The sequence below is a fragment of the Scomber scombrus genome, chromosome 4 (assembly GCF_963691925.1).
Source record: "Scomber scombrus chromosome 4, fScoSco1.1, whole genome shotgun sequence".
Classification (NCBI taxonomy): Eukaryota; Metazoa; Chordata; class Actinopteri; order Scombriformes; family Scombridae; genus Scomber; species Scomber scombrus.
The window spans coordinates 1,907,258-1,921,487 of NC_084973.1; the positions used below are offsets into that span (position 1 = coordinate 1,907,258).

Genomic DNA, 14,230 nt, shown 5'->3' on the forward strand with positions numbered 1-14,230 from the left:
ACATATTAACAGTAATAGCGGTACTGCTGGAACTAGCCAAATATGTGCAAAAACCTTTGAGTACAAAGGTACAGGTGGCAGTGATGCAGTAAATATTGCTATATTTATTCCAGCAGCATGCATTCATCCTAATCATTGAAAAAAATAATTCTTTAAGTATAGAAGGTGATTCATCAGTTATATTACATTGACTGAGATCAAGTTTCTCTTCATACTGTGGCTAAATTAAGTTTCCAGAGGGGAAGGTTACTATGAAACATCAGTGTAATAAACCCTTTTTACAGCAGACAGGAGAAGCACTGGTGGAATTACTAACATGAATGATGGCTCCACTGCATTTAGGTGAGCCGGTGCCAGGGGTCTGATAGAGGACAACCAATGGAATTGAGCCATCGTTAATGTTATTATTAATAACTCTGAATTTCTTTCTCACTCACTCATTCAGCAAAAATATATCCTATCATTGAAAAAAAACGTTCCTGTGGTCAAATAAATCTTTATATTCACCCCTTACACATCAAGCAACTACACATACCTACATATATAGTGTAATTAATATAAAATCGTATACATCATGAGAAGCATAATAATATGAACAAACTTGAAGCAGAAAAGTTTTATTAGGAGCTCTCTGTGTCTGTGTGATCGTGCACATGTGAGCATCTCAGCACAAACAAAAATCAATCTACTCTTTATCGTCTTCTTTCTCTTCTCCGTGTGTGATGACGTAGACCAGGTTCTTGTAATCCAGGTTTCCTGCTACATCAGGTGGGAATGCTGTGAACATCTGCTCAACCTATGGGCAAGAGGTAAACACAAATATTCTGTTACTGAATTGAATAACTATACTGTATATACAATACTGTAGAGCTCTGACCTCCTCTGGAGTAAACCTGTCCGCTTGGGTCGTCAGCATCTCTGTCACACTGTGAAGACAAGCAGTGATGAAGAGCAGACTGGACCTTCACTTCATTTGACATCATCAATGCACCAGACAGTTACTCACCCGTCTTTCTGTAATACTCCATTTCCTTCAGGATCAAAGACTTTAAAAGCGTTGAGGATGGTCTCCTCTGGGTCAGAGCCTAAAGATGAAGAGAGGCAGCTCTGAGTTGATGAGACATTACAACAGAGGTAACTTTTTTTTCCTCCCAAGAATTACCATAACCCTTAAAGTTAAAAAACAAAACAAAAAACAAAACGATGATCTGCATAATAAGAACACACAGAGCTTTCCCCCTCACCTTTTAATTTCTCTCCAAACATGGCAAGAAAAACTGTGAAATTGATTGGGCCTGGTGCCTCCTTCAGCATCTCATCAATCTCTTCTTGCTTGACATTTATACGGCCTAGAGACGGATGGAAGACTAACAATTAGTTTCAATATTGATTAATCTGATTACTGTCTTGATTCATTGATGCATAATTTAAGATTTGAAATTGTAAAAAAAAAATAGAAAATATAATATCCTGGAAGTCCACCGTGGCATGTACACATCGCTTGTTTTGTCAGACCAACCAAAACTGAAAGATGCTTAATTTATTATCAAATGAAACCGAATGTAACTAAGTACTGTACTTAAGTAAAAAGTATAATCTTTGAGGTATTTGTACTAAAAAATCAACCCATAAATTCTAATGTATTTCTGTAGATTAAGCTCCCCGCCTGTGTATAAAGTAGTTCAAATCAGCCCAACCTTTACAAGCTGAGACATTAGTGATGCTTACACATTCATTGTGTCATGATTCAGGTAATATAAAATATATTATTTTGTCATTTGGGAATTCTGCACAGTTAATATTTTTATTTCCGATACTTTAAATATTATCTGGTGCTTACAATTGTTTTACTTAGGTCAGGTCTTATACTTGTAATGGAGAACTTTTACAATGTGGTATTGCTACTTTTACTTAAGAAATAGATTTGAATCTTTCTTCCACCACTGTGTAAGACTCAGAAAAAACATTAACATCTTCCCATTTGAGAAGCTTGTCATTTTTGCTTGAGAAATTCTTTAAATTAACAAGAAATGATCAAAATAGCTAGATTAGATTACTTTAGACTAGATTACATATCAGTCTATCACGTGACAAAATCTTGTGACACATGCACATACAGACAAGTGACAAAGGAAAAACCTGAATGAATGAGTGGAGAATGATTATTATAATAATAATAATTATTATTATTAATAATGATGATTATCAAGAGGATAAGATGTGAGTGACTTTGAAAGAGGGTTAATGGTTGATGGCAGGAGTATCAGTCACAAAGACTGCTCAACTGACTGCTGTTTCAATAGTAACAGTGACTTCAGTAAATAGGGTCAGACATTGTGGTTCACAGTGCACATTAGATGACCGTGATGCTCGTGCATTAGTGTGATATGTAAGGAAAAAACGTCAAAACAACAATGAATGTCAATGCAGGAGGTGATCAGACTGTCAGCAAAAACAGTTTGTGGACAATGCGGTGCATAAACCTCTCATTACAAAGTTGATTACACATTTGAGAGTTAAGTGGTGCGAAAAACAAGAGGCACTGGTCTACAGAGATGTGCGAAATAGTGATATGGTCAGATGAGTCATCGTTCAACTTATTCTCAACCGGGCATGTGGCATACAACCAGAAAACGGTACAGGCCTGAATGCCTGACCATACAGTGAGGGGATCCAGTGCTCTGTTATGCTATGGGAGGCATTCGCTGGCATGGTTTGGCTCCGGATGTCCCACTTAGAGGGGAAGGTTCACTGTAAATCAAAATTGTTCTCAGTGATCACCTTATTTCTATCCTGATGGGAATGGTCTCTTCTAGGATGACAATACCTCCATCCAAAGGACAAGGAGTGCTCACTGAATGGTTTAATGAGAATGAAAACAATGTGAATCATGTGCTATGTCCTTCACAGTCACCTGACCTCAACCCAGTCGAACACCTGTGGGACATTTTTTGGACTGACATGTTAGACAGCGTTCTCCACCCCCATCATCAAAATAACAGATGAGGGAAAATGTTTTGGAGGAATGGTGTCCATCCCCCCAGTAGAGTTCAAAGACTGTACAATCAATACCAACGTGTATTACAGTACATGCACCTACATCTATATCTATATATACAATGAGATGAGGTTACCTATAGCTGCGAATGTGCCTCTCAGGTCGTCCTTGTCGATGAAGCCGTCTCTGTTTTGATCCATGATCGTGAAAGCCTGCAGAACTTTGACTGTTACAGCGGTTCCAGTTTAAAATACTCAAATTCAACGTGAAAAGGAAACATTTGGAATGGTACTGACTTCTTTGAACTCCTGGATCTGGGACTGCTCAAACATTGTGAACACATTGGAACTGGCCTCGAGTGCCTTCTTCTTTGCCTTCTTGGGTGACTGCGGGGTTCGACAGCGATGCTCTAATGAGATCCAGTACTAATGGCACAATCATCACCTGGCTCTTTGCTTCGGCTTCACTCATTATCGGTTTTACCGTGACACATGCGCTTACGATAACGAGCCAGCGGTCAGCAAATTTAACCAAGTGTGGGGAGCATTAATTGCATGACAGGCGAAGTTTATACCGGGGCATGCATTTCATTAGGAGGGATTACAAACACTGTCAGTTTGTTATGGAAATATTTACTCAGGCCTCCAATTTTGTGAGAATGCACACTAAGCCAGGGAGGGTGTGGTCTGCTGCCCGTGCTCTCACAGTCCCAGGATCACATGAGGGATTATTCTGTAGGGCCTGGGTGATGACAGGATGGTACACTGAGCCCTGTTTGATCAGAAATCCCTCGGAGGCAAGGATTATGTCGAGCTATTTACATGACTGCCAAGGAAGTGTGAAAAACAGCGTAAGGGGGATGCAGCACGATGACATCATATAACTTGGATCCACGGGCCTCTCGACAGCTGCTGTCTAACCCTGTTGTGGATTAGCTCTGGAGCAGTTGTATCCTGTGTATCTCTCATGGACGGAACCTCTGGGGCTCAAGCTTTATTTATTTCTTTAGTTTGTTTTAAGAGGATTCGTGCAGTCGTGGGACGGGAAGCAGAATTAACGGTTTTCTCTGCACGTTCTTGAAGGAACGACAGAAACACAATTCTATGTTTTTCACTTCATTTTTCACAACCTGTTTGTGTGGTTGTTCCCTACACCTGTTGCTCCTCTCTTCTTGTTTCCTCTCCTTCTTTTCCTTTCCTCTTTGCTCTTCCTTTCCTTTAATTTCCTTTCCTTTGTTCCTTTCTTGTTCCCTTGCTTATTTCCTCTTCTTCCCCTCCTCCTTTTGCTTCTGCTCTCCCGTCGTCTCTTCGTGTCTTCTCCTTTCCTTGATTCCCTTCTCGTTCCCTAACTTATTTCCTCTCCTTCTCCTCTTCCTTTTTCCTTTCTTCTCCAGTCCTTTCATTGTTTCCTTCCCTCTTCTCCTCTTTCCCACTCTTCTCTCCTCTGTTTTCCTCTCCTCTGTATAGAATTACTGACTAGTACAGTTTTTAAAATTTCCATCACTGCGATTAGACAAAAATCATCAATAAGTCATCAATAGGACAACTGGAGAGCTGTCCTATTGATGATTTTCTAAATCCGTATTCGGCACCCATAAGCATATTGATGCGGAGCGTATCGATTCATTATCATTGGTGTGAGTAGAGCAAGATGTATCATTCATCAAAACATGCCATAACATGTAGAAGACATACTGGATAATATACAATCTAAACACATTAAGCATGCAGCAGAAACAGAATGTCTCCTTACAGTCTAGTGCTAATACTCTAAACAAGATTAAACACACTGACAATGAGAGGCAGCATCCATGTCCACTCACCATATTTCAGCGGTTAGCTGGATGGAGACCAAGCTGTAGCTTTGCTGCTTTGTGATTGACCGGGACTCAAAACAAAGGAACAAGGGGTAAATATAGTGACCCCTCTCCCCTCTGTAATGGTGCATGCTATAAATACTCCATGCCTTCTTTAGGCAGAAACCCAGGTAAAGACGATTACCCTCCATTGTGAAGGTTCAAACTGCATGAGATTTTGGGATAATAGCCAAACACCCATACCCCATTAGTGAGACCCAAGAATAACAATAGGACATAGCTTTGGCTCAGCAAGGACAGTTGTGACTGACAGTTGCACTTGATGGGATCCATCACCCGTCTGTCCTGTTAGTGCTTCACAGAGACCAACTCTATGTAAGGAGGGGAGGTGTTTCCTGGTAGCGCAATAAACAGAACCATTAGCTAATGCTTTCTGAGCCCCAATAAAACTTAATCTTAAACAGCATGCCATGTAGTGGAAAACATTAGAGGGGACACATGTTTCACGGCCAGTGCAAGTGTTTTTTATTTGTCCTCTGACAATCCTTTGCGCCGTTGCTCTCCATTTATGAGGTTTAACAGCCACATATCTGCTTGCTGAATGATTTTCAATACACTGCATGCTCTGTGTATTCGTTGTCAATTTGAAATCATGGCTGTGTGTCCTTTACCAGTTAGTACACAGTAAACAGTTTTCTACTGCACATGATACATAAAGGAGGGTGAAATTTGACAAAGTTTTAGATCGAAAGGCAAAAATCAAAGAAGGTAGACACAAATGTCTCTCTATATATATGTGTGTGTGTGTGTGTATATATATCATTTATTAGTTAACACTTCAAACTACACCACACGCTGGCAATGCGTGTTTTAAGTGTTATAGACGATGACAGCTGAGAGATGACAGGAAACCAGAGGAGAGAGAGAATGGGGGTATGACATGCAGCACAGGTCTGCTTTGAGAACTGTGAACCGTGGACGTTGTATTTACGTGGCATGCATCGTAACGTGTAGGCCGCCGGCGTGAGCCTGCTAATCTCTTTTTAAAGTATCTACTGATTTTTTAACTTTAAATCATGTATAACACCAGTCACTGGAAGAGTACAGCCCTGAATATTGAAACGGTCTGAAAAGCATTTAACAAAAAGTTAAATAGAAGATTTCCACTGTTTGATATGATAAAGGGTTATTTCACCCAAATTACACTTGTGTTATTGTTGTTTGCAATTTAAGGAAACTGCAGATGGATGGGGGATGGGTTGTTCCTATCATGGTGATCTTTATGAATTTTCGTCTTATAACATGTTTGAACGGCACAATTGTAACCTTAGTAACCTTCAATTAAAGCCGCATTCCAATTAGGCGTTTCAGTTACAGGAGCTTGATATTGTGCTTTCCCTGCATTGACAACTCAACATGTCTGCTGTGAAATAAGGGCTATATGTTAACACAGCAGACAGGGCGACAAATGCTTCAAGTGTTCAACACCTTCTCCGACTGACTAAGAGTGACAACAGCTATATTGGTAATAAAACTTGACGACAAAGACAGAGGAGCATTTAGGATGCGCGGAGTGGAGTTCAAGTCCACACTGCAGATTCCTCCTTTAATGCTCTCTCCTTCTATATACCTATCTTGTCCAGTAGGTAGTGCTAGCAACCCATAGCATTCACCATCAGATTTCCACTCATTCTTATCAGCAGTAATATAGCCTAACTCACAGCTGTGTCTATGTTTGTTGCCTGATCTCATTTTAAATAAGAACTTCATTTACTATAGTGTTCTGGAAATCATTTTCTTAGTGAATTGTGGCTCCTTTTTTTTTTTTTTTTTTTGTTCCAATAGATTCGCTCGGGAACTCATCTGCATCGTGCACCAAATGAGGTATTTAATTATGTTGATATAATTTCTATTCATAAAAATTGCAAAGACATTATCACATTTTCTAATGAATATTTTAATAAACCTTTATATGCTCCACTAATAACCCACTAGGAGAAATATTGCTTTTAATACAGTCAAAGTGCAGATGCATAGTCACCTTGTGTTGGCTTGAACTACACAGGACATGTGTGTATTCTGAAGGTGAAGACTTTGACATGATATTTCTGAATAACATACAGCGTTTAACATACAGCGTTCACATTAGACAGTAGACAAGTGGGTGGACTCTTCTGGAGCAATGCATGCTCTAAGAGTAAATAATCATTTTACCAGGTGAAGTTAAATGAAAACAATTTATATGATTATAAGTGCAAGATTCAAAATGGCTTCTGTTTTCAGCTTTAATGTCATGCTGTTGTACACAGATGTCTGCTCAGTCAGCAGAGACCTTTCACATTATGGCAGGCCATCATAAGAAATATTTAGTTTTAACTCCTATGTTTGGTTATATAAAGACTAAAATAGACAAAACATTTACACAGTGTGACTGTAAAGGCCTGATTAGTCTAAGTCTGGGTCAGGGTATTACATCAATGATCTTTACCACATTGATAACTGTCATAGTGTTTCTGAGAGATCACTGCCTTCTATTATGTCCTATCATACACATATAAGTCTTACAGTTGTTGCAGAATCTCGTTATGGAGACTAATATGATGAGTGTAAATGTCCTTCATTCAAGTAGTATAAGCAAGATGCACCAGAATATCAAAAGAAAATGTACTTATTCTGCAGATAAATGATGCCTATGACTGATATATTATATATGACATCAATAGATTGTTAGTTCTGATGCATTTTACTGCTGCAGCTGGTTAAGGGAGAGCCGGCTATAACTAATGAATCATTTCTATGTACATCAAATAAAATATAACCATTTTAAATATAGAAATCTAAAATACAAGTACCTCAAAATTGAACTTAAGTATATGAGTTATTGTATTTAATGACCAACCACCACCGATTTGTCAAAATCATCAAGCAAACTGGATGAAGCTGCTATTACTCGTCAACAAAGTGGCATTTCATGGAGTACGCTGTCAGCATTTTCAAAGACACGCTCCGCCATTCTGCCCAAGAAACACAGTCATTTAAAAATCCCCCATCCAGTGACCTCATCAAAACAATCATTTTCTTTCTCTCTAAGTAATTTCTCTCCTCTTGTCTCGCCCTCTGTACGCGCAGTCCTCATTTGTGTAAGCGTGCATTACTTTTTAGATTAAGCTTTTTCAGCATGATGTGTTAATTTGAATGGGGTGACAAGGTTACTGGAAGAGGCCCGTAGTGCTTTGTTGATGACAGCGGTGAACGTGAGGTCAAGAATATTTTCAGAGCCGTAGAACTGATTGAGGCCACAAGATTAAGCACATTTTGAATGTGGATTCGGTTGCCCTGACAGACAAAGCATCAGCCTTCGGAAGTGGAGATTGTGGATTTAAATGCCCCACCTGGGTCCGTACAGAGTTTGGACGGGTGCTGTGTTGAGTTAGAACAAAGTGTTCCTATCTGGCATCTGAAAATGTATGTGATTACAAAAACTAAGCTGGATCTGCTGGCAAAAAAACAGTAGGTTGTTTGGAGTAGGGTATCCTCTTGACCACAGAGACACGGTCAAAGATTGCATTGAGACAGTACTGTATGTCTTTAATAACTGAAGTATCCTAGACCAGGACTTCTCTCTGTCCCAGCATCACTCCTCACTCCTAGCTGACCTTTAACCCCTCTGCTGACGTGCATCACATTAAGAAAAAAAAAGTGAATCAAAAAAGATGCATTACAGTCATCATATCCTTCTGAAATGATAACAGGCATTAATGCATATTTTTGAATAATGGATGCCGCAAAATGATGTCAGGAATAAGTCATCATCATTAAATGTCACCAACCTACTGTTCAAACCGTCCTCAAACAAACAATCCTCTATATCAACGTGAACAACAAGTTCTCTGATGCATCACTATCCTGCTTATTATATTTGAATCCTGCATTTTAGCCTCGCCCCAGAGCCACAAATAAAATGCAATAAGCAAAAAACTTTTAATAATGTTCCTTCACTTTCTCCCTTAGGTGTTTGAGCATGGCAGAGGAATATGTCATTGTCCCCTGAGGTACTAAAAATATGACTCATGAGGATATTATTTTCCTACCTGGGACTGATTTTCATAAAGGATATCAGCTAGAAGCTACTGTACACTGTGAGGACGGGGGGCGCGGTACGTGACCAGGAGGTGGGAGGGGGATTAAACCATTGGTTTTGATGGATACCTTCGTTCAGTGATAGCTAATGGTATAATTAATGGAGGAAATCACACAATGCTCATCTGCAAATAACCTTGCCTCTAACACTGTGGTGTCAGCAGGGGGAGCACCTGGCACCAATGTTGTAGCAGCACAGCAGCCTTCTGTACTGTATGTGTGCCCTCTGACCAGAAGAGTGAGTTATTTTAAATAGACTGAGAGCTCAGACTCATGCTTGATTAAGTTCCACCAAGGAAAATACTAGACAGTTTATCTCTGCTCATATCATTTTTTAGAAATATTGCAATTTCATACACATTTTTCATTCCAATCTGAAAGTATGATGTTATAGTCTTATATTGCATGCATGCATCATTTTACATACATTTTTTTCCTCCATTAATATGAATGCACATTATAAAAAAGTGATCAATGCAGCTGCACAGGCTGTGACCATCTGTAGAAATGGATCCAGAAAATGTCCAAATTATAGGAAAGATATGAACATGAAATATTGAATGCGATCAAGTGGGGACCAATAATAAAGTGTAGGCTATTTGTCATACTATCCATAATGTTTATATTGTAGACTTATGAACAAAACTACTTAAATTATATAAATGCATGCATATACTGAGGATACACTTCACATTAGGTATATTACAGCTGAAAAAATAGTATTTCCTATAAAATACTTCAAGAGATTATTTTATCAGAAGGAAAAAAGTGACAGTCTGACAGGAATAACAGGATACAGCTGGTGTCGATAAAGTGTTTGAACATCCTCATTTTTGCCTCTATAATTGTAATGTCCCATGTGCTCCAACAATAAACACGCTTAAAAAGTAGGCTTGGCTAAATTCAAACCCCCCCACCCAACAAACCCCCCCCCCCCCCCTCTCTCTCTAACTCCACTGATCATCATCTCCTTCCCTTTTCCAGACGGTATTGATCAACCCGGGGCTTTACGTCAGTATTGATAACTTTGCAAAAAAGCAAAAATCAAATGCAATTGTCCAGTTAATGTTTGGACGGCGGCACGGATACAGTTGCTCTTTACTTTTTTCACAGACTCGGGCACTTCGCCAAAAAAAAAAAAGAAAAAAAATTATATCATCTACTTTTTTTTTTTTTCTTCTCTTCTCCTTCTTCTTACTTCAAAACATGTTAGTAGGCTTAATGTCAAACCTGTCGCTGGACTCTTGTGACTTTTTTCTAAAAGTGCGACCGGTGATGGTAAACGCTGTTTAACGAAGGGGGGAATCCAGCCCACATATTTATTGCAGCCGCTGAAAAAAAATCTCCTCAATATCCCCCAAGATGGCCGCCGATGTAGGATCGATGTTTCAATATTGGAAGAAATTTGATCTACGGCGGCTTCAGGTTAGTGCTATTCTCACCTTTTTCTCGGCTTATTTTTCCAGCGGTACGTCTTCTCACTCTACTCTGCTGTGTTATGTCGTTTTGGGGTGAACGCAAGGCTAAAAGCGAGCGGTGTTTGCATTGATAGTTATTAGAAATTGATCCCCTGTTCTGCCTTTGTTCAGTTCAATCATTGATCAGCGGTGGAGCGACCGCGGAGCAGCACAGCCTCTGTGTTGTACGGCCACACCGACCGATCTGGGATCAGCACCGCGGACAGCACTGATGTTTACATGCAGGGAGCTTTTTATTCCGCTGTTTTTACTCTTTATTACCCGCTACATGCACCACCGTACTTACATGTACGGAAACTTTTAATGCGTCCCCTCAGTCTCTCTTCCAGGACGTAGACTGTAACTTTTTCACCCCGGCTTAATGTTTTATGCGGTTTGTGTCGACGGCCGGTGCGTTGCTGCTGCATCTTTCAGTAGGCAATTCTTATCATTTTAACATCTTTTTTAAAAATGTCCTGAACCATTTGCATGTTTTGAAGTTTTTTTTTGGGTGTATGTATGTGTGTGTAAATAATTGGGAAAGTTTATTTATTGGACATTTATCATTCCGCTCGGACATTTTACGAGCGAATATGTGTACTGAACGTGTTATAGTCGGTGCCGCTAATAGAAGCAGTTTGTTGTTAAAAAAAATAAATAAGACGAGCTTTCACATCTTAAAGGCGCTGGACTGTTGTGTCGCTGGCACACACACACATACACACACACCGTAAAAAAAATGTCTAATTGATAGTGTGGAGAATGTGGCAGGTGAGCAGTTTGGTTTGGTATTACATAATCCATAACATACACATATATAGTCCCGTTAAATAGCATGTCAAGCCCGTAGTAGCCTATTAGCTTAACCCGCCGGGGTTGAAAGTTGAATTTATACACCACAATGCTAACAGGCTAAACGCTTGTATTCCTGTAAGAAAACGTTAAAATAAGGTTGGGGAAAGCTACCCCTCCACCTCCACTACAACAACCACCACCCCCACTCGTTCTCCCTATCTCTCCTGAAGCCGCATAGGGCTGCTCGGCCGGAGGAGGAGGTGGTGGTGGTGGTGGAGGAGGAGGAGAAGGGAGGGGGGGCTGTGTAATTGTATTCCCCGCTAATGTTTGTAAATCAGCCTCGGCCGGCGCAAGGGCACCGTCTCTGCCGTTTGACTGATGTTCTGTAACATGAGAAATGACAGGAGCATTGGCAGTCCTGGGTCCCTCGGAAAAAAAGCCTACCGAGGAGGGGAGATATATCAGATCTGGTGGCGCTCGGTTGTCTTGTGTTTGGTGGTCGAGTGTTATTCCAGCTCCCAGCCGCTGGACCTCTCTCTCTCTCTCTCTCATCCAGGCTGGGATCCGGAGGGGCGAAGGGGAGCTATTGTTGCTGCTGCTGCTGCTGCTGCTTCAGTGTAGCGTTCCTCTCTGCAGCCTCTCATCCTGGACCGGTGTTACATTTTTATATGATAGATGTATTCAAGGTTTTTTTCAAATGTGACTGAGTAGCCTGGGAGCTAAATCTTGAACTGCCCCTTAAGGATGCCCAAGCCATTACCTAATGTCATGAGCAGTGATGTGATGATTTATAATTAAGTATAATAAAAAAAAAAAGGTAGGCTCCAGGCAGTTATCCTCCATAAGGCATACAACCTCTAATATCAAGGAAAATTCATGATACCTGCAGAAAACTGTTAATTCATGCTTGTGTTCCCTTGAATGACCTTATCCTCTTGTAAAATGGATCACTTTGATTCCACTTGCTATGAAGTAGTAGTACTAAAATGTACTGCAGAAGGGCTATTGTCACCATGTAAATATTGATAAGTAATCCCACCTATGATGGATTGGTGGACGGTGGATGAAATGAAATGTGTGTTTTTTGGATAATAATTGCATAGTGTGCAGTTTACAAGTAAAGCAGTCCAGTCAGCCTTGCAAGAAATGGACATAGGATCGAACTTTATTAATCCTGAAGGAAATTCTTGTCCCAGAGATCCCTCACAAATGACTACGACATAAAAATGACAACATTAAAGTGTATGAGGAGTAAATGCTAACACCAGTGCCTAATAGAATAACAGTAGCAGTAAGATAAATGTAGGGAAATAAGAAAACAGAAATAGAAAAGTATTATTCTTCTGAATGTCCGGTGTGTCAGTTCTCCTTCCTGCAGAAGAGGGAGGAGTTATACAGATTGATGGTCAGTGGTAGTAAAGCCCTCGTGGCGTTTTGTGGTGCACCTCGGTGGTCTTAGTCTACATCTGATAGTGCTCTGATATGACTCCAGCGTGGCGTGAAGGAGCTGAGAGGCATTATCCATAATGCTGAATAGTTTCCTGAACATACTTGATATGGTTTCAGTTTTTAAAACGAATGAATATCGAATGCACCTGTAAGCTAATGATTTTAAATTGGCTTGAATTACAGCAGCTAGTATGTAAAAGTGCTGTTGTTGGATGCCTTTCAGCCCTGTTTAATAGTAATCATCAATTGACGTGATATAGAAGCGTAATAGCAAACTCGACACATGGATGTGTTGAAAGCGGCGTCTGCGTTCGGGAGAAAAACGAATGACATTTTTCGGAAATTATGTTTCTTTGACACCAACATCTTTAAGATTTCGCACAGATTTGATCACATTATCTCATTGACAGCATTGGTGAATATTCTTACAAGCCTCCAGTTGCAAACATGCCTGTAGCTTAAATGTGACATCCTCTGCTACACGTGTCACAAATCAATTAATTCACCTCTTTCTCGTTCAGTCATGGTTGGAGCCAGTTTTTCTGGCAGTGTAAAATCATTACAGCTGTTTCACCATCTTGATATTCTTGCTATATCTGAGGACATCTAAGAGCTTATTTATTGCGGCAGTTCACGCCGGAACATTTATTTTCTCATTACAAGTTATTATGTGAGTAAACTGAGTATGCAGTTTTTGTGTATGTGTGTGTGTGTGAGAGAGAGAAAGTGTGTTTGTGTTTGTGTGCAGTAGATTTGTGCCTCTGAGTTGTACAGGATGAATAATTCACCTGCAGGCTGATGAAAAGAGGGCAGGGAAAGTGTGAAGCGCTGAGGTGGAGTGACCTTGGTTCCTGCTGGCTGCAGGTCACCCGGCCGTTGCTGTGGTAATCATTCACACCAGCCAGATGGCATTTCCGTGGGCGAGCATGAAAAGGACGGGTCAGGGTCTGTCCTGCCAGGTCCTGCCAGGCCCCAGAAAAAAAATTCTTGGCCGATACGTTACCTGGAGTGAGCGTCGGGGCCTGAAGAAAGACTTTGAGAAGGTGTGGTTAAAACAGGTGGAAACGTACTTTGATTACACTTGTTTAAATCCTGTCAGCTAAAATGTACATGTATCATTAATTTATCACGTGTTATTCCCCCCAAATTACCCTTTAAGCACTCCGAAAATAGGTTTCACACATCAAAGCGGGCCATATAGACTTGTGTTTGATTTTACTTTAGAAAACTTGGGCTCTGCGCCTCTACTACTGGTTACTTTAATCACTCTGTTGTTTTTTTAAGCGATGTCGCAATGGTGCGCTCATACGCCGAAATAATGCCCCCCCGCACCTGCTTATTTTGTTACCATTTCTTCCCCCTTGTTTCTACTCTCTCTTCCACGAATCTAAGAGGCATTGGGGTTTTAGATCAGGAACAAAAGCTTGTGATTGTACTACATTTAGCATGACTCAGTTGCTCTGGTGTCAGCTCTAATCCACACACAGAGACAACAGTATTGCCAAACAGTGAAATTGCTTTGCAGCCTGTGAGCCTGGCTGCCTCCGCTGCCAGCCTGCTCTGTGTGCTGTTTGC

General features: G+C 40.4%; 2 protein-coding genes across 3 annotated transcripts in view; one reads left to right on the forward strand and one right to left on the reverse strand.

Annotated features, from left to right (window-relative positions):
- Positions 1 to 601: 601 nt before the first annotated feature.
- Positions 602 to 10,451, reverse strand: myl2b (myosin, light chain 2b, regulatory, cardiac, slow). Of its 2 annotated transcripts, none has more exons than XM_062418164.1 (7): positions 10,397 to 10,451; positions 3,295 to 3,384; positions 3,135 to 3,210; positions 1,245 to 1,349; positions 1,007 to 1,085; positions 878 to 926; positions 602 to 796 (listed from the first exon to the last, which is right to left on the reverse strand). In XM_062418164.1, the coding sequence occupies exons 2-7, from the start codon at positions 3,328 to 3,330 to the stop codon at positions 686 to 688; spliced, it is 456 nt and encodes a 151-aa protein (XP_062274148.1). In that variant the 5' UTR covers positions 3,331 to 3,384; positions 10,397 to 10,451; the 3' UTR covers positions 602 to 685. The 2 variants fall into 2 exon arrangements, with proteins under 2 accessions (XP_062274148.1, XP_062274147.1); XM_062418163.1 differs by lacking the exon at positions 10,397 to 10,451 and adding an exon at positions 4,821 to 4,874.
- Positions 10,452 to 10,493: 42 nt separating this feature from the next.
- Positions 10,494 to 14,230, forward strand: part of cux2b (cut-like homeobox 2b) — a gene marked incomplete in the record, with an annotated part of 91,155 nt that continues 87,418 nt past the window's right edge. The window contains 1 exon segment of the mRNA XM_062418161.1: positions 10,494 to 13,698. Within this exon segment, the coding sequence (XP_062274145.1) occupies positions 13,561 to 13,698 (138 nt within the window).

Bases quoted from the DNA above. Each gene is read 5' to 3' on its own strand.
- myl2b (XM_062418163.1), bottom strand. The intron at 1,350-3,134 runs GTAACCTCATCT...ATCCGTCTCTAG, and splicing joins AGGCACATTCGCAGCTATAG to GCCGTATAAATGTCAAGCAA. The intron at 797-877 runs GTCAGAGCTCTA...TCTTGCCCATAG, and splicing joins ACAGGTTTACTCCAGAGGAG to GTTGAGCAGATGTTCACAGC.